General features: G+C 35.5%; 1 protein-coding gene across 1 annotated transcript in view; it reads left to right on the forward strand.

The window, feature by feature from the left end:
* Window positions 1-23354, forward strand: part of USP34 (ubiquitin specific peptidase 34) — a 231927-nt gene that overhangs the window by 203638 nt on the left and 4935 nt on the right. Inside the window, exons 68-77 of the mRNA XM_060169925.1 lie at window positions 876-1023; window positions 5311-5945; window positions 7885-8042; window positions 9545-9623; window positions 11206-11332; window positions 11962-12069; window positions 13365-13469; window positions 13585-13709; window positions 14714-14837; window positions 22981-23060. Of these exons, the coding sequence (XP_060025908.1) occupies window positions 876-1023; window positions 5311-5945; window positions 7885-8042; window positions 9545-9623; window positions 11206-11332; window positions 11962-12069; window positions 13365-13469; window positions 13585-13709; window positions 14714-14837; window positions 22981-23060 (1689 nt within the window). The remainder of the gene's footprint in view (window positions 1-875; window positions 1024-5310; window positions 5946-7884; window positions 8043-9544; window positions 9624-11205; window positions 11333-11961; window positions 12070-13364; window positions 13470-13584; window positions 13710-14713; window positions 14838-22980; window positions 23061-23354) is intronic.

Consider the following 23354-nt stretch of genomic DNA (forward strand, 5'->3'; position numbering starts at 1 on the left):
ATCCGAGGTCCTCATTCCCGTATCCTCAAAAAAGATTCCGTAAAGTGGTAGAAGCCCTAGAAATACAAGCCAGGTGCTTTCAGCAGTTGATAGAAAATACAGAGGACGCACCAACCACTTCCTTTCTTCCAGAGTTACTGCTGAGGTTACAGAATTTCTTCTTAGTGAGTGTTGGAAGTGCCCACTCTCTAGACCAGGGGCCTGGCAAACTTTTTCTCTTCATAGTCCAGATAGTAAATATTTTAGGCTTTGTGGGCCATATGGTCTCTGTTAGAACCATTCAGCTGCTGTTTTACCATAAAACCAGCCATAGACAAAATGTAAATGAGTGGGCATGGTTGTGTTCCAATAAAAACTTAAAAACAGGCAAACCACAGAAGCCGTAATTTTGGCTTCTGAGAGCCATAATTTTCCAACCCCTACTCTAGATTCCTAGGATTTCCTTTTCCAATGAAAAAAATCTTCCCAGCAGTATAGTGAGCTAGTTTTCATTCTCACTTATAGTAGCAGATTGGGCAAACAGTAAGAAAAGTAAAGATGGAAACTTTAGAGAATTAAAAGCACTTTCAAATAACTTTGTAAACTTAAGACCTTAAATGTCATTGAGTTCTCTTATTGGTCCTGTGTTAGAGTCCTTGGTTATTATAATTTTATTTTGTAAACTAATGACAAATTCTCCTTGAACATATTCCTGTTAATAAAAATAAGTTGCTTTAAAAATGGGAAAAAACATGGGTGTGAAACTTCTTTCAGGCTCTAGTTTTCAAAAAACTATTTAGCTTTAAAGTGTCTGATGCACATACCAAAAGTAAGTTTAAAAAAGTAACTGCTCATTCAGTTAGCCTTATATTCTGTTCTTGTCATTTTACTTGTAGGTAATTGAATACAATCCTTCTCAGTGTCTGGATTGGTTGGCAGTGCAGACACCCCGAAATAAACTGGCACACAGCTGGGTCCTACAGAATATGGAAAACTGGGTCGAGCGGTTTCTTTTGGCTCACAATTATCCTAGAGTCAGGACTTGTAAGTCAAATATTCAGAATTTAAGAAACCATTTTGTTGTTGTTCCACGTTTCGTTTTGTTTTTTGTTTGTTTTAAGGTGATCATAATATGCCCATTGTATAATACAGAAAGGCTCTTAGAGATACTTTTTTAAACGCCAAGGTTATATTAGTATTTGAAAACCTATGGCGATGTTTTACAAATATCTATAGTGTTTTTGTTTTTTTAAGGATAGGAAACTGTGTCTTTTCTTGGGTGATATCACCACCACTATCATTTTTGTTTCCTTTCTTGATAGAATCACAAAGCATTATCAGCATTAGTGAAGAGAGTAATGGGTCAGAAAATCCTGTCTTAAAAGTAACTTGAGAAGGCTAAGAGTAGAGTGACAATTAAAACACAAAATAAGCTGAGAGAAAATATTCTCTGAAGTTATGGGAGTTAAATGATAAATATCTTTATTGTACCCAGGCCAGAAGGGAATAAACAAAGATCTTGGAAGACAGATGGACAAATACCAAAAATAGATACTTCACAGAATAGGTAACTGATTGTAAATAAACACAGAGTATGTTTTCTTTTGATAGTATTAAAAGAAATAAAAATCAAAGTAGTTAATTTTTTTAATTCTTTAATCATTCAGTTTAATCATTAAGATCATATTTCCTAGTTTTCTGCTGAGAGGGCATACAATCAGTAACACTCCAGTAGCAGCAAGCACATCAAATACCCAGATCCATGTTTTTAAACATCATTTCCGATAAAATGAAACACAGCTCCTTGGAGAAATGGCTGATTGTAGGACTAGGGCAGGGAATATACAAGATGAGCCTGTAGCATCTTGTGGAACCAGAAAGTAAGGAAGTACTCCCAAAACAAAATGATGGGGGTATGTCAAAGGGACATAGAACCAACCTGAAAGAGCTCCCAATGCCCAAAGCTGGAACAATTTGAGAGAAAAAATAATTAACATAGCAATGAATTGTAATCCAAAGTATAAAATAAATACCCATGAGTCCATACTGATATAAATGAATGACTGAATAAACAAAGAAATGGAGAAGAGACAAATCTCCCATACAGAAGAATTCCAAAAAATGTATGTACATCTTCCCCCCAAAAAGGGAAACCCCCTTGAGTGTGAGCTTAGTGACTTGCTTTCAAAGAGTAGAGTATGAGGGATAGAGAAAATAACGTTAAGAAGCTTGACAAACATTAAGTCAGGCAGATAATTAAGGTTAAAAATGTCACTGATAAGTCATGTTGATAGTATGTGCCCTTGATATGGTGTGATGCACAGGGCACTTCATCATGTGGTCTTCCTCCCAAAATCCCATAACCTGAGTCTAACCATGATACTCATCAGATAAACTTAATTTGAGGGACATTCTACAAAAATACCTGACCACTACTCCTCAAAACTGTCATGGTCTTCCAAAGAAAGTCTGAGAAAGTGTCACAGTCAAGAGGAGCTTAAGGAGACATGACATCTAAATCTCATGTATCCTAAATGAGATCCTAGAAGCAGGAAAAGAACATTAGGGCAAAACTATTGAAATCTGAAATGTGGAAATTAGTTAATAGTAATGTGCCAGTGTTGGTTCCTTAGTCACAACAAATGTACCATGGTAATAATGTTAACAGGGGAAATGGGAGAAGGGTGTATAGGAACTGTCTGTTCTACCTCTTCTAAAATAAAAGGTTTATTAGGGGAAAACATGTTTCAGTGGTGGGTACACATGGCTTGGCAATGGTACTCTGCTCATAGGCTTTTTTTCCTGCCAGTTTAGTTAACCCCACAGTAATGGGATATTTGTAAGAGCTGACACATATGCTGGTTGGTATTTATGTCCTGACTCCTGACCATAAAACAATTAAAAACTTTTGCTGAACCAAACAAACAAAAAAACCAAAACAAAAAGAAAAGCTTTTTAGCTAGCTGGTACACCTAACATTCATAGTAGTGCTAAAGAAATAGCATTCTCATACACAGCAGTGACATTGTAAGTTAATATTACCCTTATGAAACGCAGTTTAGCAGTATGTACCAAGATCCTTAATTTTTTTTTCCCTTTTTCAACTCAGTAATACCATTGCAGGGATTCTGGTATAAGTAAGTCATCCAATATCCAACAGCATTATTTGTAAGTGTGAAAAATTTTTAACTAGATGTTCAGATAAGAAATAAATTGTTATGCATCATTTAAAAATTATAATAGTGAAGACTATAGAAATACGAAAAAATGCTTTTGAAATAATGTAACTTGAAATCGGGGCCCAAATATTTGAATAGAATCAGTATGACTCAGTAAGAATGAGGGTAACATGGATAGAAGAAAAGCTACAGAGAAATACTTGTAAATCCTACAAAATAATTTTAAGGAATGACTTTAGAATATTTAGCGAAAAGAAAATGGTGACACAATAGGTGTCTTAAAATAGTTGAGTTGCCATATAGAAATGGACGATTTGTTCTAAGTTCTCTAGACCCAGGAATTTTTAAGTTATAGCAAGGCAGTTTTTAGAAAGATGGTCTGTTCTTCTACATTGACTTCCCTGTTTGTTATCAAAGATAAAAATAATTTAAAAGTCGTGGGGTTTTTTCCCCTAGCAGAACTTACTTTTTATTTAAAAGCAAATAGTTTTTATAGAAATAAGTAGATGGTTAGGTATGTGATAAAGCAAAACAAAATGTTAATTGTAGAATTTATGTGGTAGGTCCATGGGTCATTATTTAGTAGAATGTTTTCAACCTTTCACAGTGTTCAAAATTTTTTCAAAATAAAATGTTGGGGTAAAAGTATTTAACTTAAACTGAATAATTTTTTAAATAAAATTATTTTCTCAATTGCAGTTTTATACAAATTTGATCAAGATGACACCTAAATGCCAAGTTTTTATATTTGAAACACATACCAAACTGAGCCTAACTGAAAACAGGCTAATCAGAGCAATATATAGGTAATGAAATATGTAGAAATAGAGTATTGTACAAAAATAAAGTTTAATTTGACATCCATAAAAGAGATTACAATTACTTTTAGAAACCCTAACTGTATTTGCTTTGGTAGTATGATGGAAGTTATCAAATTATAGGTAGAATAGTGGGAGACAGAATTAGTAGGTGTATTGAAAAGGGTTATACTAAGGCATTAGATGCCTTGAGTAGGCTCTGTAATGAATGTTGTTAGGACGATTAACTCATGAGTCTGACAATCAAGGTTTGAATTCCAGCTCTGCCACTTGCTGTGGAAAATGGGGTAGTCATACTGTTTTAAGTCTGAGTAAAAGTGGAGATAATAAAACTAATACCAACTACATAAAGAATGTGTTAAATTTAAGCATTTGATAAATGTTAGCAGTTCTTGTTATTGTTTGTATGTTACCATTATCATCGTCATCATCATCATCATCATCGTTTCTCGAAGTCAAGTCTGGGCTCCCCCTTTATCTGTGTGACCTTGGTCTTTGCTTCTCTAAGATTCAGATTTTCCAGTGTATCATCACCTACCTCCAGGATGATTGTGAGGGATTAAATGAGATAATATTTGCAACATACCTAGCTTAGTGCCTTGCTAATAGTAACTCCTTTTACAGATGGTTTCAACTAATGAGTCATTATCCTCTCAGAATTATACCATAGGCTTAATAACATTTTCCAGGTATGTTGAAGGAAGGGATTCTTTCTCTGCATGCAAGGTTAGCCTAGAAGACTTTCAGAGATTTTCCAAAGTTAATGTTCTATAATTGGCATATATGTATATAATCTTTATAATACAAAAGGCTTTTAGATAGATATTATTCTATCTTTATAATGTAAGTTTACCATTATCTACAAAATAATACTGAATTATTTTGTAATAATTGATAACGAAGAGGAAAACTAAGACCCTAAATTAATGATTTGATATGTCAGACAGCGTTATGTAGGTCTCCTGGCTCCAAATGCTGTGTTCTTCCTGTTAAACCATATTATTCCCTGAGAAGAAATAAAATGATAAAACAAATGGGAAAATTCTACGTCTTGGGAAAGCTAAACAAAAGAGATTTAAAACTTTCTGTTTATGCGATTGTTGTCACCACTTAAAAAATAGCAGTGACGAAATGGAAGGCGTCTGTTTTTGTCATTCCTTGGGATTTCTCTGGTACCAGTGGTAGAGCAGAAAGATATTAAAAGAGATGTTCATGTCCCTTAATTTTTATTCATTTTAATTTTTAAAGGGAAGAGTGACTTTGTGTTTAATGACTGCTCTTCAGTCTATTTTATATCTTGTAAGCATCTGACAGTTTTGTTTTACATTTTATAGCTGCAGCTTATCTTCTGGTGTCCCTTATACCAAGCAATTCATTCCGCCAGATGTTCCGGTCAACAAGGTCTTTGCACATCCCAACCCGTGACCTTCCACTCAGTCCAGACACAACAGTAGTCCTACATCAGGTCTACAACGTGCTCCTTGGTTTGCTCTCAAGAGCCAAACTTTATGTTGATGCTGCTGTTCATGGCACTACAAAGCTAGTGCCCTATTTTAGCTTTATGACTTACTGTTTAATTTCCAAAACTGAGAAGCTGATGTTTTCCACATATTTCATGGATTTGTGGAACCTTTTCCAGCCTAAACTTTCTGAGCCAGCAATAGCTACAAATCACAATAAACAGGCTTTGCTTTCATTTTGGTACAATGTGTGTGCTGACTGTCCAGAGAATATCCGCCTTATTGTTCAGAACCCAGTGGTAACCAAGAACATTGCCTTCAATTACATCCTTGCTGACCATGATGATCAGGATGTGGTGCTTTTTAACCGCGGGATGCTGCCTGCCTACTACGGCATTCTGAGGCTCTGCTGTGAACAGTCTCCTGCATTTACACGACAACTGGCTTCTCACCAGAACATTCAGTGGGCCTTTAAGAATCTTACACCACATGCCAGCCAATACCCTGGAGTAAGTAAAATGATAACTCTTGTATCTGTATCCTCAAATAGATTGGAAATACCTGTTTTTCCCATTGTGGGATGTAGCGACAAAATATGGGAGTACAGTCTGACTTTAACTGTTCTTTCTTAAAGACTTAAGGTTTATTTGTTTTCTTGAATACATGTATAAAATGTTATAAAATTGGTAAGTGTGTGGATAATTTTTCTTAGGTTGATACTGAAATTTTATCTCTAATGGAACTTACTTATGTTAATTTGTGGTTTTGTTAATGAGTCTTTCATATATACCTAATGAAAAAGTTCAGCTTTGTGGTAGTTTTAAGGAAGTGAGTATTTACTGTTTAGATATTATCAACATATACATGCTATGCTAAGCTGTAAGCTAGACAATATTTTATCTTAGCTGTAGTATTCCCTAGGGTTTTTTTATTTGTTCACACTACGTTGAAGTGAATGAAATGGCTAAGAGGTGGGCCTATCAGAGTACAAATATATACCATCTAAATCTGATCCCTTTTTCTCTGCAGACTATAGGTTTTATTTAAAATTTTCCCCTCTCCATGTTAGGCTGTCATTCCTGGATATTTCTTTTCATTGTTGCCTCTTACTCTTTGTTGTAAACTCAAGCTTACACCAAGAGGGTATACATCTGGGAAGGGGGTTGGAAGCAGAGTGCAGAACGCTTTTTCAAGCTGTTGTCAACCCAGAGGCTAAAAACTGCTAATAAGAAAATTTTTTTGCTTACTTTAAGGGGAGTATAGGAGAAGGAACTTTTTCAAGACATTTTCAAGACATTCAACATTTACTTAAGAGCTCAGTCAAATGACTACAATAAAGGGTATTTTAAGTATTGGTATCCTTGAATTGTGTGCTACACTTCTTTTTCCTGTTGAAGGAAGAAAGGACATTAACTGTCCTTTAGACATAATGTAGTGAATTGTTATTTCTCACCCAGAAAGAATAACCTTATTTCCTGTTAAGAAAGTTAGAATGCCTATAATAAAGGAAAGAAAGTGAGTATATTAAGTACCAAAAGAGGTTCAAAGCCAAGGTTATAAGAATACCGAAGGAGAATGAGAGTCTGCCGAACTTTGAAGGAGTTAGGACAGAATTTATTAAGATTCAGTGGATTTTTCTCTATCGCATTCACATAAATAATCTCCGATTTAGTTACTAAACATGATGTCTGTAAGTTAAATATACCTTTGATGAGTGCTGGGTGAGTTAGAATATTTATCCCCTAATGTTGTTAGGCATCAATGAAATGTAACATCTTTATTTTAGAACTTATCAGTTAGAGATTTTTTGTGAAAATGGTGCTTAAATCAATTTTTGCCATGAAAAATATGAAGGTTGGGGGTTTCAGGTCTTTGATAAGTATGTATTAGAAGAACAGCCCTTTCCTAACATGCCCATGAGTAAATGAGTTTATAAAACCACAGCTAGTGATTCTACTAGAATATTAGATCCCACATTTCATCCATCTTGAGCTGGATCATCTATCAGTCTAGAAAGATCATTCCAAATGTTGGCACAAAGGGTTTTCTCAAAGCAGTATTAATTCAGGTGTAATTGAGGGGTGTAAAATCTTTGTGACAGAGTAATAATTTCTCATTTACTATAGAAAAGGGGGGCAAAGGATGGGCATACCATCTCTGGATATATTTGACATTATAAAGCTAGTAATTTAAACAGTTTTAAGACTAAAGTTGAATAAGTTGAATTTACTTGTAGTTTTTAATCTGGAAATTCTATTTTAAGATTATTTTCTTTTAGTGAATAATATATTGCATTTTAAAAATAGAATCCACTGCTAATTTTATAATTATTCTTGGATGGTACTGCAATCTAACTTAATTTGTGTAATTTTAAGAACTGGCTAATGAGCATAACACTTAGAAATGAGAAGAAGATAGATCATCATAATGCTTATTTGCCCTTTTCAGGCAGTAGAAGAACTATTTAACCTGATGCAGCTGTTCATAGCTCAGAGGCCAGATATGAGAGAAGAAGAATTGGAAGATATTAAACAGTTTAAGAAAACAACCATAAGTTGTTACTTACGTTGCTTAGACGGCCGCTCCTGCTGGACTACTTTAATAAGGTAAAGAGATATTTTCTGGTGTTTTTTGTTTGTTTTGTTTTTACAAGTGAAGGGATGGGGACCATCATCTTGACATTTAAAGAGGAATAATTTAAATTATTTATAACTGAAATTTTACCACTTCTTTAACGTTATTGGGAAAGCATTTAAACCTTTAGACACCTTGGAGGAATTTATATTTTGAGAGTTAATTAGCTACTTTTAGTAGTTTTTATTTTGATTTGGTTTTGGATTATCTATGTGTGTTTTATCAGAATCATAGAATTTTAGGGTTGGAAGGAACCTTAATGTACCATCTTCCACCTAAAGCTTAAATCCTCCTCTCTGTGGCAATTCATTCTAACTTATGCTTGGACAGTTCAGTCCTAGAGGTCTCCAGAAATAGCTTACTCCATCTTTGGATAAGTTTCATTGTTAATATGTTTCTCATTTTAGTTAGTCCAGATCGATCTATCTTTTTTAACTATAGGAATTCGCCAAAATACCAAAATATCTTTACAGTTAATTGTTCAGAGCTACAGAAGTTATTGAATGACTATAAAGGAACTGCTACAAATTACACTTAATTTCCTTTAACTGTAGAAATTAAGTCTAGGTTAATTTCTGTATATTAAATCTAAGACTTGGGGCTGATGTCTTTTATTAGGCCCACATTTTTTGGCAATACTTTCTTTTTTTTTTTTTTGCGGTACGCGGGCCTCTCACTGTTGTGGCCTCTCCTGTTGCGGAGCACAGGCTCCAGACGCGCAGGCTCAACGGTCATGGCTCACGGGCCCAGCCGCTCCACGGCACATGGGATCTTCCCGGACCAGGGCACGAACCCGTGTCCCCTGCATCGGCAGGCGGACTCTCAACCACTGCGCCACCAGGGAAGCTCCTGATTATTTTTTTTAAAAATGAAGAAAACATCTCATTAAAGTAGAAGGATTTCCAGTTGTACTATATAATAGCAGTTTCCAGTACCTAATAATGAAATAAAGTCGATTAACAGGAGTAACGCAGCTACTTTTGGATGATTATTATATAGATTATTTTCAAGGCCAACATATGTTTTGGGTTTTTTTTCCCCCCTCCTGTTGTTCTTCCCAGTTAATAGCTGATGAGTGCTTCAATAATACCAAGTGTATTTTTTTTTTTTTTTTTTACCAAGTGTATTTTATTGTTATCTGGAACGTAACATACTGTAGAAGATAAACCCATTATAAAAAGAAACATTGTTTCTACTGAAACTTTAAAAATATTCCTGTCAGCACCTCTCTTCCACCATTGTGGATAATTAAGAGTTGACTAGTGTAATACTAGTAGACATAACTTTTCTCTAAGTTGCACTGAGGGTTTCTTATTTAATATTATCTTTTATTATATTACTAAGGACTAGATGTAGCTGTCTCTTTTTGTAGGTAAGAAAGTAGAGAACCTAAATGACAATTTACCTCTATTTTTTTTATCACCTAAGTGTTCTGTTCAGATTCAGAGTTCTCAAACTGGTCTCTGTTTTCTAGTGCCTTCAGAATACTATTAGAATCTGATGAAGACAGACTTCTTGTTGTATTTAATCGAGGGTTGATCTTGATGACTGAGGTAAATACTTTATTGCGTTTTACTGTAGATTTATTTCAATTTAATGTTCTCATCCAAACTTCTTGTTTTGTGGATATTTAAAGTTTATTGTAAACTGTTTTACAGGTGTCTGGATTTTAAATATGCAGATCAGTAAATGCTAATTTACATTCCAAGAAGAATTAGGTCACAGTTTTTGGGTGCTGTTTTCTTTTTCCATAGTAATTACATACTTTTCCCCTCAGTTTGTATTTAGAACACTTGAAATAGACTAGTTTTATAAATTCATTTGTAAGACTAGAAATGGATGAGTCTGTAGGATTTAATTGAGGACACACATAATTTCTCAAGAGTGTGTTTATTTGACCCAGTTCCTCATCAGAGGAAGCTAGTGAGATTGTTACAGGTGGTTACAATCAGCTGTTAATTTTTCCCATGATTATTGAACATCCACAACTGTGAGATGATTTTAAGTCCACAGAGGTGCATAGTACCCTTTAGTCTGATAATGGAGGTAAGATGAAAGTATATGCCAAGGGCACCATGAAAATTAAGAGGTAGGATAGTTTTTTCAGTTAATGGTATTATAGAATAGGAATACAACATGTGAAACTGCACTTTGAAGAATTTGGACTTGCAGAGATAAGCGGGAAAACATTTAGATAAATGACGTAATCAGCACAAAGGCAAGAAGGTATTGGTTGTATTCAACAAATACCAAATATTTCTGTTTGGCTAAAACGAAAGTATGTGAAGAGGAGTAGTGAGAATTTCATTCTTTCATTCAACAGATGTTTGAATGTCTACTCTGTGCCAGGCATTGTGCTAGGCACTGGGGATACAGCAGTGAACAAGACAGACATGGTTCCTGTCCTCACAGCTCACAGGTTAAATGCCACACATGTACATTGTTCAGATTATGTACTGCCACAGATTCTAGGTTATGAATTTTCAGCTGTGAATTGCGAATAGTACATAGGCTATGGGGGACTGATTTGAGAGGATTAGAAAGAAGGTGTATTGGTGTAAAATGAAATAGGAAAAAACTAAGGATTTCATTAAGCTAGTACTGTTAAAGGAATCAAAAGATTTAACAAGCCAATATGATTAAAGGAATTCCTACCTTTTGGAGTTCTTTTACCTCTTTCAGACCTACTATTTTGAGTATGACTGACAGCTATTTCACCACTGTCTTTCATAGAAACCCTGGAAGGTTAGTTAAAGCAGTCACCTATTCTCCCCAGTCTTCCTGTTGCTGCTGCTTTGTAATCTCTAAAGCTTGCAGTCTTAGAGATATGTACTTAGAGCAAACAGTAGCCCCCCCAAAAAAAAAATCAGATTAAGTAAATTATTCCTTCAAAGTAAAATGTAAACACAAAATATCACAGTGTCAACTGTGAAAGTGAGGACTATTTTGTATTTTAAAAGAGCTGAATGGGAGCATTTGACTTGTAGATAGAAAGCAGATACATTTGCTTTTGCAGATATGCACACACATAGTCTTAGTCTGAAAACATCTGTCATAGAGGATGAGCAGTACCATTTTGTGGCTCAATAAAGTAAAAGTGAAATGAAATTTTTCATTTTTTTAAATCACTTGTAGTCTTTTAACACACTGCATATGATGTATCATGAAGCCACAGCTTGCCACGTGACTGGAGACTTGGTAGAACTTCTGTCAATATTCCTTTCAGTTTTGAAGTCTACTCGCCCATATCTTCAGAGAAAAGGTTTGATTAATCCTACTTCTTATTTTTGTTAGTTTAACAATTAAAGAGAATCCACATGCTTCAGAGAATTTGTCTTCTTCTCTAATTTATGTACAGAAAACGGGGCTGATGTTAGCTAACCATTAGGAAAATGTTTATCATGACCTCCTGATATAAAACTGGAATGATCTTGTCTATTTTCTCTATCTCTGCCTGAGAAATAGGCAAGCATGCTATAAGTGTCAAGATTTAGGAGATTGGAAAATATTTCTAAACACAGTAACAACATGAGTATTTGTGAAGTTCCTCTGGCTGGAAACTTACATGGCTTAGGTTAAATCATTTATTTTCAAGAGAAATAACTATAAAACAAACATCTCTGTGTCCCTGTAAAGTAGTGTGAACTTTGAAATGCATATAAATTCCTAGAAAATGGGGCATATCATCACTTAAAATATGTGCTTTTAAGAAATACAGCAGGTTTAACAATAGTAGCCATCTCATGAAAATAATCACTTAGCTTTCACCAAAGATGTTTATGTAATTAATTTGGATTTCTTAGTGTAAGCATTCTGTAGTTTACAACAGAAAATAATTGTGAGGAAGTTTGATCTCAAATGGCATATTTACATATGCTTTTGTGTTTGCAGATGTGAAACAAGCATTAATCCAGTGGCAGGAGCGCATTGAATTTGCCCATAAACTGTTAACTCTTCTTAATTCCTATAGCCCTCCAGAACTTAGAAATGCCTGTATAGGTAAGTTACTTGGAAAATATAGCTGTGTAAAAACCTAGTGGAAGAACATTTTTGTGGGATTGTGTGTGTATATGTAAGATGTAATGTTAGTTCTGTAGGGTTTGGAAGACATTTGTACTTCTTATGTGTGACTTACACTGGCCAGCAGATCCTAAGAAAATCGAGTTCTGTTTCTTAACATATCAATAATTAACTATGTCATTATAGGCAGGTCACTTTATATATGGGCTTGCTGACCTAAGGTTATTTCTAGATCTCTTACAGCTCTGAAATCTTCTGATCCTATTTAAACAAGGTAGAATCATGCAGATGTTTACAGATTAGAACTGACATTGTAAAGAGTGGGGGTGATTATTTCCCTGTGAGTTCTTTTGCCTGAAGATACTTCCTAGTAGCTCTTCTTAGACTCCTGAGTATTTTATATTTTTACTAATTGCATATTTATAATGATAATTTGTGTCTGTTAAAGGACCCCCTTGTTTTAAATTCATATTGAATTTTTTACTGCCTTAGAAGCCATTTAAATAATCTTTAGAGACTATAGCTACTTATTTACAATTTCTCAAAATGACATGTATAACTGTCATGTAGAAGCAGTCAGTTTTGGCAGGTGTTGGCCTGATGTTCTGTAGAATTACAGGCCTACACTTCTCCATTAAGAGGGGAAGGGTGCAGGACTTCCGTGGCAGTCCAGTGGTTAAGACTCTGCACTTCCACTGCAGGGGGCACGGGTTCAATCCCTGGTCAGGGAACTAAGATCCCACAGGCTGTGCAGCGTGGCCAAAAAAAAAAAAAAAGGAGGGATGCATAGCAGTAACCTCTAATTGCCAGAAACTCTGCCAGTAGCCTGTCATGATGAGCTTTACTCCTATGTAATTACAGGATGAGAATCAGTCCAGCTAGCATCATGAAACATTAAAAGTAGATTAAGGATTCTCAGATCCAAAGAATTTTGAACCTTAGATTTATAAGCTGCTTTGGTTGATTTTATGAAGATACATAATCAGTATGCATTAAATATTTCCCTCAGTGTACTTCTCCATGATGCTTCTCTTAATAGTTTTAAACTTTGGTTTCTAAATGATGCCCGATTGCTGTTTAGTAACTCTGCTGATCCGGATTTGATTAAGCATCAGACAGAATTTCTCCCAGAGTTAAGTGCTAAAACAGTTTTAGACTCTAAAACTTTTTAGCTGCCACACTGCAATCAGTCACCCCAGTAGGATTTGTGAGTCTGAAAGTAGCAGGTAACATACTCCAGTTTTTTAATACCCAAATTGTGTTTTTATTTTCAGATGTCCTCAAGGAACTTGTGCTTTTGAGTCCCCATGACTTTCTTCATACTCTGGTTCCATTTCTACAACACAACCATTGTACTTACCATCACAGTAATATACCAAGTATGTATTCATCTAGCACGGTGGTGAACATGGTTGGCATTTAATCTTTCTGCACACTGAAACATGGAGATTTATTTTTTCAATTTATTCTTATTGTACACTTTTAATGTCTTAGTGTCTCTTGGACCTTATTTCCCTTGTCGAGAAAATACCAAGCTAATAGGAGGGAAAAGCAATATTCGGCCTCCGCGCCCTGAACTCAATATGTGCCTCTTGCCCACAATGGTGGAAACCAGTAAGGTATGTTGGGATGCCAGGAAAACCATGTTTTTCTAGTACACAGTAATTTGAAATTCCCCTCTGGCAGTTATGAGTATATTAGACTTAAATGATCATTTTGTGGATCCTAAGAAGATTAGACTCATTTGGACTTTTTCCTGCTCTGAAATGTTGGTTGAATATTTGCAAAATCAACAATAAGCACAAGTAGTAAGTTTTTTTCCCCCTCAAAAAATATCCTAACAGACTCATTAGTATTTGTCACTAGGCTAAATTATAAATGGGTCATATATCTAAATCTGAAAGGTCAAGTTAGGTACTTACTATTGTTTATATTTCGCCATATAATCAATGACTTCTTTTACTGCCCTCTAATTATAATCCTTTGACCTAAGCCTAATTATCACTGACTGATAGATTTATCATCATTTATAGCCTAGTTCTTGTTCTCTAATACTTAACTCTAAAATAATGCTAATTCTAAATTATAGAGAGAAGGTACATTGACACAGGATAATTTATCTCAGTTCCAACACTTTTCTAAACAATTTTTCCACTTTTTCCTCACCCCACTTTATTCACATTCTCCCTTGCCCGCTGTCTTTAGATCTTAACTACATTTAAGAAGTTCTTATAAGATAAAATATTTAAAATAATTAACACTGTAGTAACCATTACAGAAATTATTTGGACTCTATTTCAAAAATCAAATTTAATTCACTCTTCTTGATGATATGTCTATAGAGCTCAAGTGTCACATTTTAAAATCCTACAGTAATTTTACTTTATTAAAGTATATAGAAATAAGGGGTAATTTTAATTGAAGGCATTTGCACACTGAAAATAAACTTGTGGCAATTAAGATCTTAATAACATTAACAGAAACTTGGAATTTAAAACTAGGTTCTTATAGAATTTAAATATTTAATCAGCTTTTTAGTTAAACTTATTACGTTTGCACAAAATATGCTCTTTAATTTATTATACAATTTAAGTGCAACCATTTTATCATCTTTAACCTTCAGGGCAAAGATGACGTTTATGATCGTATGCTGCTAGACTACTTCTTTTCTTATCATCAATTCATCCATCTATTATGCCGAGTTGCAATCAACTGTGAAAAATTTACTGAAACATTAGTTAAGCTGAGTAAGTATAAAAGATGAGCAGTAAATTCCACTGAATTATTTTAAGCCCGTAGCCATTCAGGAAGGGGAGGAAAAAAATGAGCCAATCCTTTTTTTTCTTTTTTAAAGTGAATGTTTAAAAATATTAATTATTCTCGGGAACATTTTTGTGTTTATTAAGAAAACACCAACTTACTGGTTTCCATTGAATAGTTCTTCCCAGAGTTTCAGCTGGCTTATAAAGGAGTGTGGAGTAGGGCTGATCACTTTTGTACATAGAAGCCCAAGTCCTCCTCCATCTGCCCAGCAGAATTTAAAAACAAAAACCAAAAACTGCTCTGCTTAGGGAGGCAGGCTTAGAGATGGACTTCCCCAGCCCTGATCTGAGGGTAAGATGAGATCAGTAGTGCCAGCTGGCAACACCGGGAGCAAGCCGAGTGGACTTGCCAGGGTGAAGCAGAGGTGCATATATGAGTAAATTAGGAGGTAAGTCTCATAAAATAGAGGGGTGAGTGAGAAGGGAAACTTGAAAAGGAAGATATGAGAAATAGAAAAAATAATCAGTGAATTATGAAGGGGGGGAAACCTTGAATTATTTTTATGTAATATTGTCTCTCTGAGGATGTGCCTGAGATCTCTTAGAGGACTGTTCCCTTTGGGTGACTTTTTCCAGCTGATAAGTCTTTAGAAGATAAGTAGCCCTCCAGGTGTCCCTTATCTCAGGACCTCCAGAGTTCTCAGGCTCTGTGTGCCCTGTGAATCTGATGTCTTTAGGGATGGCCCAGGATCCTCTCCAGTGTACTGTAGGTTTGTTTCAGAGCATGGGAAGTGAAATACTCATGGAACCACCACCCAGGTCAAGAAATAACAATATTACCGTATCCTAGAAGTTCCCCCTTGTGCTCCTTCTCAATCACAACCCCTTCCTTCCTGTGGAAAAGGTTTTGGTCCACTATAGATAGGGCGAAAGATGTGAAAATACCTTAGGTTTTGTTATCCAAGAAGAATGAAGTGGTAACAACTGTCAGGGATAATTCCTCTTCAGAAAAACCATCTTATTGGTAAGTGTTTAGAGTGTCTTCAGATTTGAAAGGGTGTTCCTTCCACCTGTTTTCATTAGCTAGTTATATATATATGTGGCTGAAGATTGGGGGGTGGGCGGGTGAGGATATATTCGGATCGGCCATTTCATGATTATATAATTGGGTTGTGGCACTTGGTAAAAAGCTAAAACCTGGCAGTGGCAATGATCAAGTGTGGGGAAATATCCAGGAGATCTAGTAACACAGCCTTGCTCCCAGATAAGAAGGAAGACTTATAAACATGCTGACCTTAAGAAAAGTTCTTAGTAATCGTGTTAATATGATTTATACCAAAAGTTACGTGAGGAGCTATTTTATCTACTTGAACAGCTCTGACCAAATAATGAATGTTCTACCCTGTGTGGGACTGTCTTCCTCATCAACACAAATACCTAGTTTTGGGGAAATTAAACATGGGGAGGAGAAGGAAGAGGGAAAGAAAGGAAACACACTTAGCCATCCATATTAGCTGAATCAACTTCCATAATATTTTATGCTCTCATCACTTATACTCAGGAAGCACAGTTGTCCTGGCTCGTGGTGTTTGGTTCTCTACATAAGCACTATTCTTTAGAACTTTCTACCAGGATGGAAATATTCTCCAGCTGCATCACCATCCACAGTGTGATAGCCACTGGCCACATGTGAGTGTTGAGAGCTTGAAATGTGATTAAGGAAGTGAATTTTTTATTTTAACCAAATTAATTTTAAATAGCCAGATGTGGCTGGTGGCTACTGTATTGCGTAGGACAGCTCTAGATATAAACCAAAACCTTAAAAAATTGAGCAGGAAAAAAATTTTTTCATGGTTATATCTTAGTTAATGTAGAAAATTGGACATTGTTTTAGATATGAAGTAAAACAGAGACCTAAAAGCAGTGCTTATGCTTCTTACAAATGGAAGAATTATGTCCCAGTGTTTGAAAGTAACTCCCTCTTCTAGCTGAAATGACTGTTTACAAGGAGAGGCCACTAGGAAAGAGCTTGAGAAAGCAAAGCCCACATTAACGACTGTGATGGGAAGCAGAGAGTTGATAGGGAGTTTTAATTTGTATAGTTTCTTCAAGAAATTACATTTGGCAACAAGAGAGGGAAGGGTAAGCTTAAACTGGTTATGTCCTTAATCATTTGAGTCTTAAGGCTAGGTGGTCCAAGGGCCAGAATATCATGACTGTAGGTAGAAGTGTCTCAAGACCTGTATTGGATTGCAAGTCATTCCAGATTTGATGAAGTCTTTATGGTAATTCTTACATGGGTAACTGAGTAGATTTTAAGATTTGTTAGGGGGATAAAAAGGAATTACACAATAATTGTAGATTAGAATTACAGGGGATAGAGTTGCAGGTCCTAAATAGTAAACAAAGGGAGCGTTGAAGTGCTCTTGAAGTGAGGACAGTCAGGCATAGGGTTAGGGGAGACAGAGAAAAAGTGGGAAGAGAATTCAGGGAATGTGAACAAAGCTGCTGACTGCCATGTGAAATACTAGTGTGTCTGAGACCGCAGTATTTTGATATTTAAAAAGAGCCAATTTTTAGCCAGAAAAATTCTGCAAAAGAAGAATAGTGCCAGATTACTGGCACTATTGATTTCCAGAATACTTACTAAAGATAACAGTAAATTTTAAAAAAATCGTTTGGTATTTAATACATAGTTCACAATTCAAAGCAATATCAAAAAGGTGTATACATCACTGTTTCACTCACAGACATGCCCACCATCAATTTTATTCATTTTTTTGCATAAAAACAGCAAGTATTGGTTTATTTTCTCCCTTTCTTATGTAAATGTCCTCCATATTCTCGGAGGACCAACTGTGGACTGAAATTTCCACTACAGTCATTGTATTACCATTCTATATAAGGATATTCAGCATCAGGGGCTCCTGGAAACCAATCCCCCATGAATACCCAGGGAATGACTGTAAATCTAATGATTAAAACCACACGATGCAGATATGGAAGCACATAAGTAGAACAGTGGAAAAACAGCCCCAGAACAAACATAAGGATACACAAGGATTTGATAGAAAACAAAGGTGACATATCAGAGTAGTGGAAAATGGGTAATATTGAGACAATTGGCTAGCTGTCTGGGAAAGGAAAGGCAAGAGTAGTATCTTCTTTGCTCCTTAGACTAAAATACATCCTAGGAGGATTAAATATTTAATTGTGAAAAATAAAATCCTAGAAGTATTAAAGAAAAAACATAGGATCATATGGATACCACCTTGAGATCTGATGGACTGTGTTAAGCAGGACACGAAACCCAGAAACAATAAAATAAATTGAAATTTTTGACTACATAAAAATTGGAAGTACTACATGTTGAAAATGCCATAAATTGAATTAAAATACAAACAGCTAATGGGGAAAATATTTGCATTCTTAACAGATAAATGGCTAGTAGTGCCAATGTACAGAGAGTTTTTAGGATTCAGCAAGATGGTAAAGAACATTAAAAAAAGCAAAGGACACGAAGAAGGCAGTATACACACAAGCACACACACACACACAAAATAAATGTTTGGTAACCATATGAGAAGTTGCCAATCCTTACTAATAAAGAAAGCAAACAACAATTATTTCTCTTTTTTTCCCCCCCACCCCCAACTATGAGATGAAGTTTAGATGATATGCATACTTACACAGTTTGGGGAAAGAGGAGATCTTATAATGGGGTCAATTTGGAGAGGCAGTTTAGATTGTTCGTGCCCTTTGCCCCAGCAGTACCAGATCTAGGAATCCACCCTAAATCTACTCATAAAAGTGTACAATAACATACATAGGATGTTTATTTTCAATTGGTTTGTATTGGGTAAAACTGGAAACAACTGAAATGTCTATCATTTGTATTATATAGTCTTTAAAATAAAAAGATAGGAATTGACCTTGTTTCACATGAAAAAAGCAAATTGGAAAACATACAGAATATGACCACATTCTTATAAACAAGGGGGAAAAAATCAGTACATGTAAAAAAAAATGGAGGATTATAATCTTAACTGTATAAGGATAAAATTATGGAATGCTTTTATTTTCTAGGTTAAATATCTAGAAGATTTAAATTATTTGTAATGTTCATGCATTGGTTTTATATTTGAGGAAAAAAATTTTTTTCAAAACAGAAAATTGGTACTGCAAACCCTAATCGTACCAAATTTTTTAGGTACCATAGTTCACGTGCAGATTAACAAGATGTCCAAGTAAAATTAAACTCAATAACAAATCCCTAGATTTCATCATTTAATTTTCATTTTTAGGGACAAAACAAGAATATCACCTTTACTGTTTGACATTAGTTTTTCTTTTGTTTTTTGGGTTTTTTTTTATTTTTTGACATTAGTTTTTGAAAGTTTTCTTAATGCATTAGTAAGTGAAAGATTTTTTTTAAGATTTTTTGCAAGTAACATGATGTACCTAGAAAATCCATAATCTTCAAAATCTCTATAATTAAAAAATTAATATAGTTGATAGAAGTAAACAGATTAAAAATTCATATTATAAAAAGCACAGCTCTTGTTCATGTTTCAGCTTTTTGTGATATCAAGGTGGTACTGATTGGAGAAACAACTGGTTAGCTGTTTCCCTTAAAAGGCTTCTTAGGATGAATATGCTTCAAACAAGTGCCAATCATTCAGTACAGATAGGAAACCAGCTTTTACCCATCCACCAAGGGCAAATCCATTTATCCTAGGTTATACATGGTAATTACATTTAATAGACATACATATAATTTAGGGGTTGGTTACCAGTTTGTTAATTTACAAAGAATTGGCACAGGGATCTGTATGTTACGTGGTAGGGCCAGCAGATTTTTTTCCAGTAACCTACATGGGAAGCTGAATAAACAATAATAGGTTGCTCAGTGGGTATGAAGTCAGAAATAGGGGAATTAGAAGAATCAGATACGATATTCTAAGGCCGAAGCTCTCACTTCCCATGGATAATGCTTGGATGGGATAAATACTCCTATAGAAAGCTGGACAAAGAATCATAACACAATTCAGATAGGAGAAACCCTAACTAGTAAATATACATACGAAATATTTCATCCTCACAGCAATCATCTGAATTACCATTTTACCTACAAAAACAGTTTTTAAAAGATTTTTCTTTTAAAAACACACTCAGCCGCTTCTACAGTATAAGGTGCTTCTGTTGAGGAAACAATATGTTTGGAACAGCTTTTCATTATTGCTTATTAGTTCCTCCATGGGTGGGAACAGGGTGGGGTAAGGACCCTATTGTTAAGGATGCCTGAAGTCACAGGATGAAGAAAGATAAGTGATATAGGAGCCAGGATGTTTTAGGCCTGCCCATCCTGTTTACCGAGGTAAGGTGTGGAATTGTGCCTGCGAATGCTGGTGATTGCATCTCCCTGTGCTTCGCACCCAGTAAGTGACACCCCAGAAGGTATTGGAGGAGTGTGTGTGGAAAGGAATGGCATTGGCCTCTACCTTAAGTCAACAGAGCCAACATACTCCTTATCCTCAGTGCTTTGTGAAAATGCTGGAAAGAAACTGAAACTTCTACTCTGAAGGGATGGCCTTCCTTCTAAAGGAGGTGCTGCTCAGATAGGGAAAAGGTAGGACTGTGAAAGAGGGGTCTTTAGCTCACCATGGGTGGCACAGTGTTTTCCGGAGTGTAGTGTAAAAGATGGCCCAGGGAAAATAATTTTCATGTTAATAAGTGTGAATAGATCTTACTTATTACAAAAATAAATAACTCGTACACCAAATGCATGATTTTCCTGGATGTTATATTGCCGAAGACAAGGCTAATGTAGTATTAGCCTCTCTGAGTCAATCTAAAGAACAGTATCAAGTAAACAGTACAGGTGATGGACAGATATGAAAACAGTCATGAAAATGATACATGAAATGACTAAAGTTTGGGGAAACACTGATTATTGAAAAGATTATGGGCTTTAGAATCAGATAAATCTGGGGTAGATACAACTGTATCATTCACTGGCTTTTGGGATGAAACAGCAGATTATGTGATCTCTCTGAGCCTAATTTCCTCATCCAGAAACGCGGGCTAAATGAGGAAAACATAATGCCTTCCAAATTTGATGAGAAAATTAAATGTGATTATCTGACATACCTAGCACAATAGATGTTAGTATGTTTATTTTGTTCTTCACTTGTAAAATATATTTGAATCAGAGTATTACCTGAAAAGTCTGAGATCATAGAAGGCCTCCGTGTTTTTTTTGTTTGTTGTGGTAGTGCTAGCTTTTTAGTAGTTGTGGAAAATAGGAATAAAGACTGTTTTACTTTGAGGATAATGTCGGGGGTGGTGGTGGATAAAGTCTAGAGGATCTTAAATTGTAGTATGAAGCCTGCTTTCTTTCACATGAGAGGGTTTATGTCAGAGCAGCCCCTAGTTCAGGGGTTGGCAGACTATTTTTGCAGTGGGCCGTGGGCCATATTGCCAACCCCTGCTCTACTTTTATGGGTAATTATGCAGAGACATGGGAACATAGGAACTTTCTTCCCTGTAGCCAACAGTGTTGATGACATGCCCTTGTTTGCTTATGTGTGTTGTGATCTTATGATGGGTAAATGCCTCCAATCCAAACCAGATTAGGGTATTACTTTCCTTGGGTCTTTACAAAGGAATTAATCTTGACAGGAAAATAAAGAAAAATAAGCTTTCCCGCAAAAGAGAGTCTAGGTATCCTTCGATGACAAAATTGGATGACTGATCTGATTTCCCTAAGATTTTCCCAAACCCATGGTCTAATATAGAGGCAAACGATAGCCTGCATGCTGCCTGTTTTTGTACAACCAATGAGCTACCTGCAAGTTAAGAAGAGTTTTTATAATTTTAAATGTTTTTTTTAAAAACTACATTCTATTTTGTGATATACATGAAAATTACATGAGATTCAGCTTTCAGTTTTCTTAAAGAATGTTTTATTGAAAGACAGCCACACCCATTCATTTGGTGTTGTCTGTGGAGTAATTGCAACAGACTTAAACAGCCAGCAAAGTCTAAAATACAGGTACCTGCCAATTTTGAAAAGTTTGCTTTATGCCACTGCACTTTTATGACATACCTACATTAGTACCTCTTTTTGCTAACCAAAAGAAATCCAAAGAGGATTTTCGCTTTAATGGAAAAAGGTAATTGCTTTTTCACTTTATGCTGTTTCAGCTTATGAAAGGTTTCATAATCGGGGGAAACCTGTAATTACTATTTGGCCATTTACCATAAAGGTTTGCCAACTTCAGGTGTTACTCCTAATTTTTTTCTTAACTGGAAGAGGATAACTTGTATTATATTTCTCCTCCATGATTATACTTTCCCTGGGGGGTGGGAGTGTTGGAGGATGGAAAATGTACTTACAACTGACTGTGGCATTACAACTTCTGTGCTTTGAGAGAGCTAGAAGGGCAGAGGGTAGGGGAACAAATTTCTTAAGGACATACTTGACATCTGTAATAGTCAAGAAGAGGAAAGGTTGAAACCTTAGACGTTCCAAATAGGATGCTGACATATAACAGCTAAGTATGATCCACCCGAAAGATCCTGGGGACAAGGCTAGAAGCTGTTAGAGCAGAATTTACTTAAATCTACTATAAAGGTAATTCGCTTTATCTTTGGAGAAATGAGATAAAAGAGGAAAGAATGATATGTTTCTAATTCTTCACATCCTCTGTTTGAACGTGCACCCTGCCCCTCCACTGTAGTCTAGGTATTCCATGTAATATGATCTAAATATGCAGAGTGGTACCTTAATCCAAGAAAACTTTGGAGCCACTTGTAGTAACTTTTATTACATTGTCCCAGATAAAGTTCTAATTCTCAAAAAGCAGAATTGGTTTAAGTTGTTTGCAGGTCCTTCTGGGAATGAGGTATGGGATATAAATAAAGTCAAAGTGTATGCACTCTAAAATATTTCACTGGTTAAAACATTGAGATGAATTCTTCCCCTTTAAGTATTTTATGTATTTCTAAAACATAGAAAATATGCAGTTATGACTGGAAATAGCTATAATATTATACCTGCAGAGTTTAATATCTCAGTAGTGTAATTTATAATTATAACCTATTCTGATTTCTTTTCAAATATTAGGTGTCCTAGTTGCCTATGAAGGCTTGCCACTTCATCTTGCACTGTTCCCCAAACTTTGGACTGAGCTATGCCAGACTCAGGTAAAGAAAATGAGTTTTAGATGACCTGGTCTTTCATCTCATCCGACCACATGGTCGGTAATTTTAGGAACACTGGGTTGAAAACTGGCTGGAAATTGGGGATGTTTTCGAATCTTGGTAGGTAAAATACTATTAATGGAAATAACTGTTAAGCAATTGGCATCGAGTTGCCCTTTGAAGTTTTTTATGTCTGTAATATTTGTATCACAAAGGGTATTTCAGACAAGCTGTTTATAGTAAAGTTTCTCGTTTAAAGGCCAATATAAACAGTTGTGGTAAAAGTCTGAAACAGGG

The sequence above is a fragment of the Lagenorhynchus albirostris genome, chromosome 13 (assembly GCF_949774975.1).
Source record: "Lagenorhynchus albirostris chromosome 13, mLagAlb1.1, whole genome shotgun sequence".
Lineage (NCBI taxonomy): Eukaryota > Metazoa > Chordata > Mammalia > Artiodactyla > Delphinidae > Lagenorhynchus > Lagenorhynchus albirostris.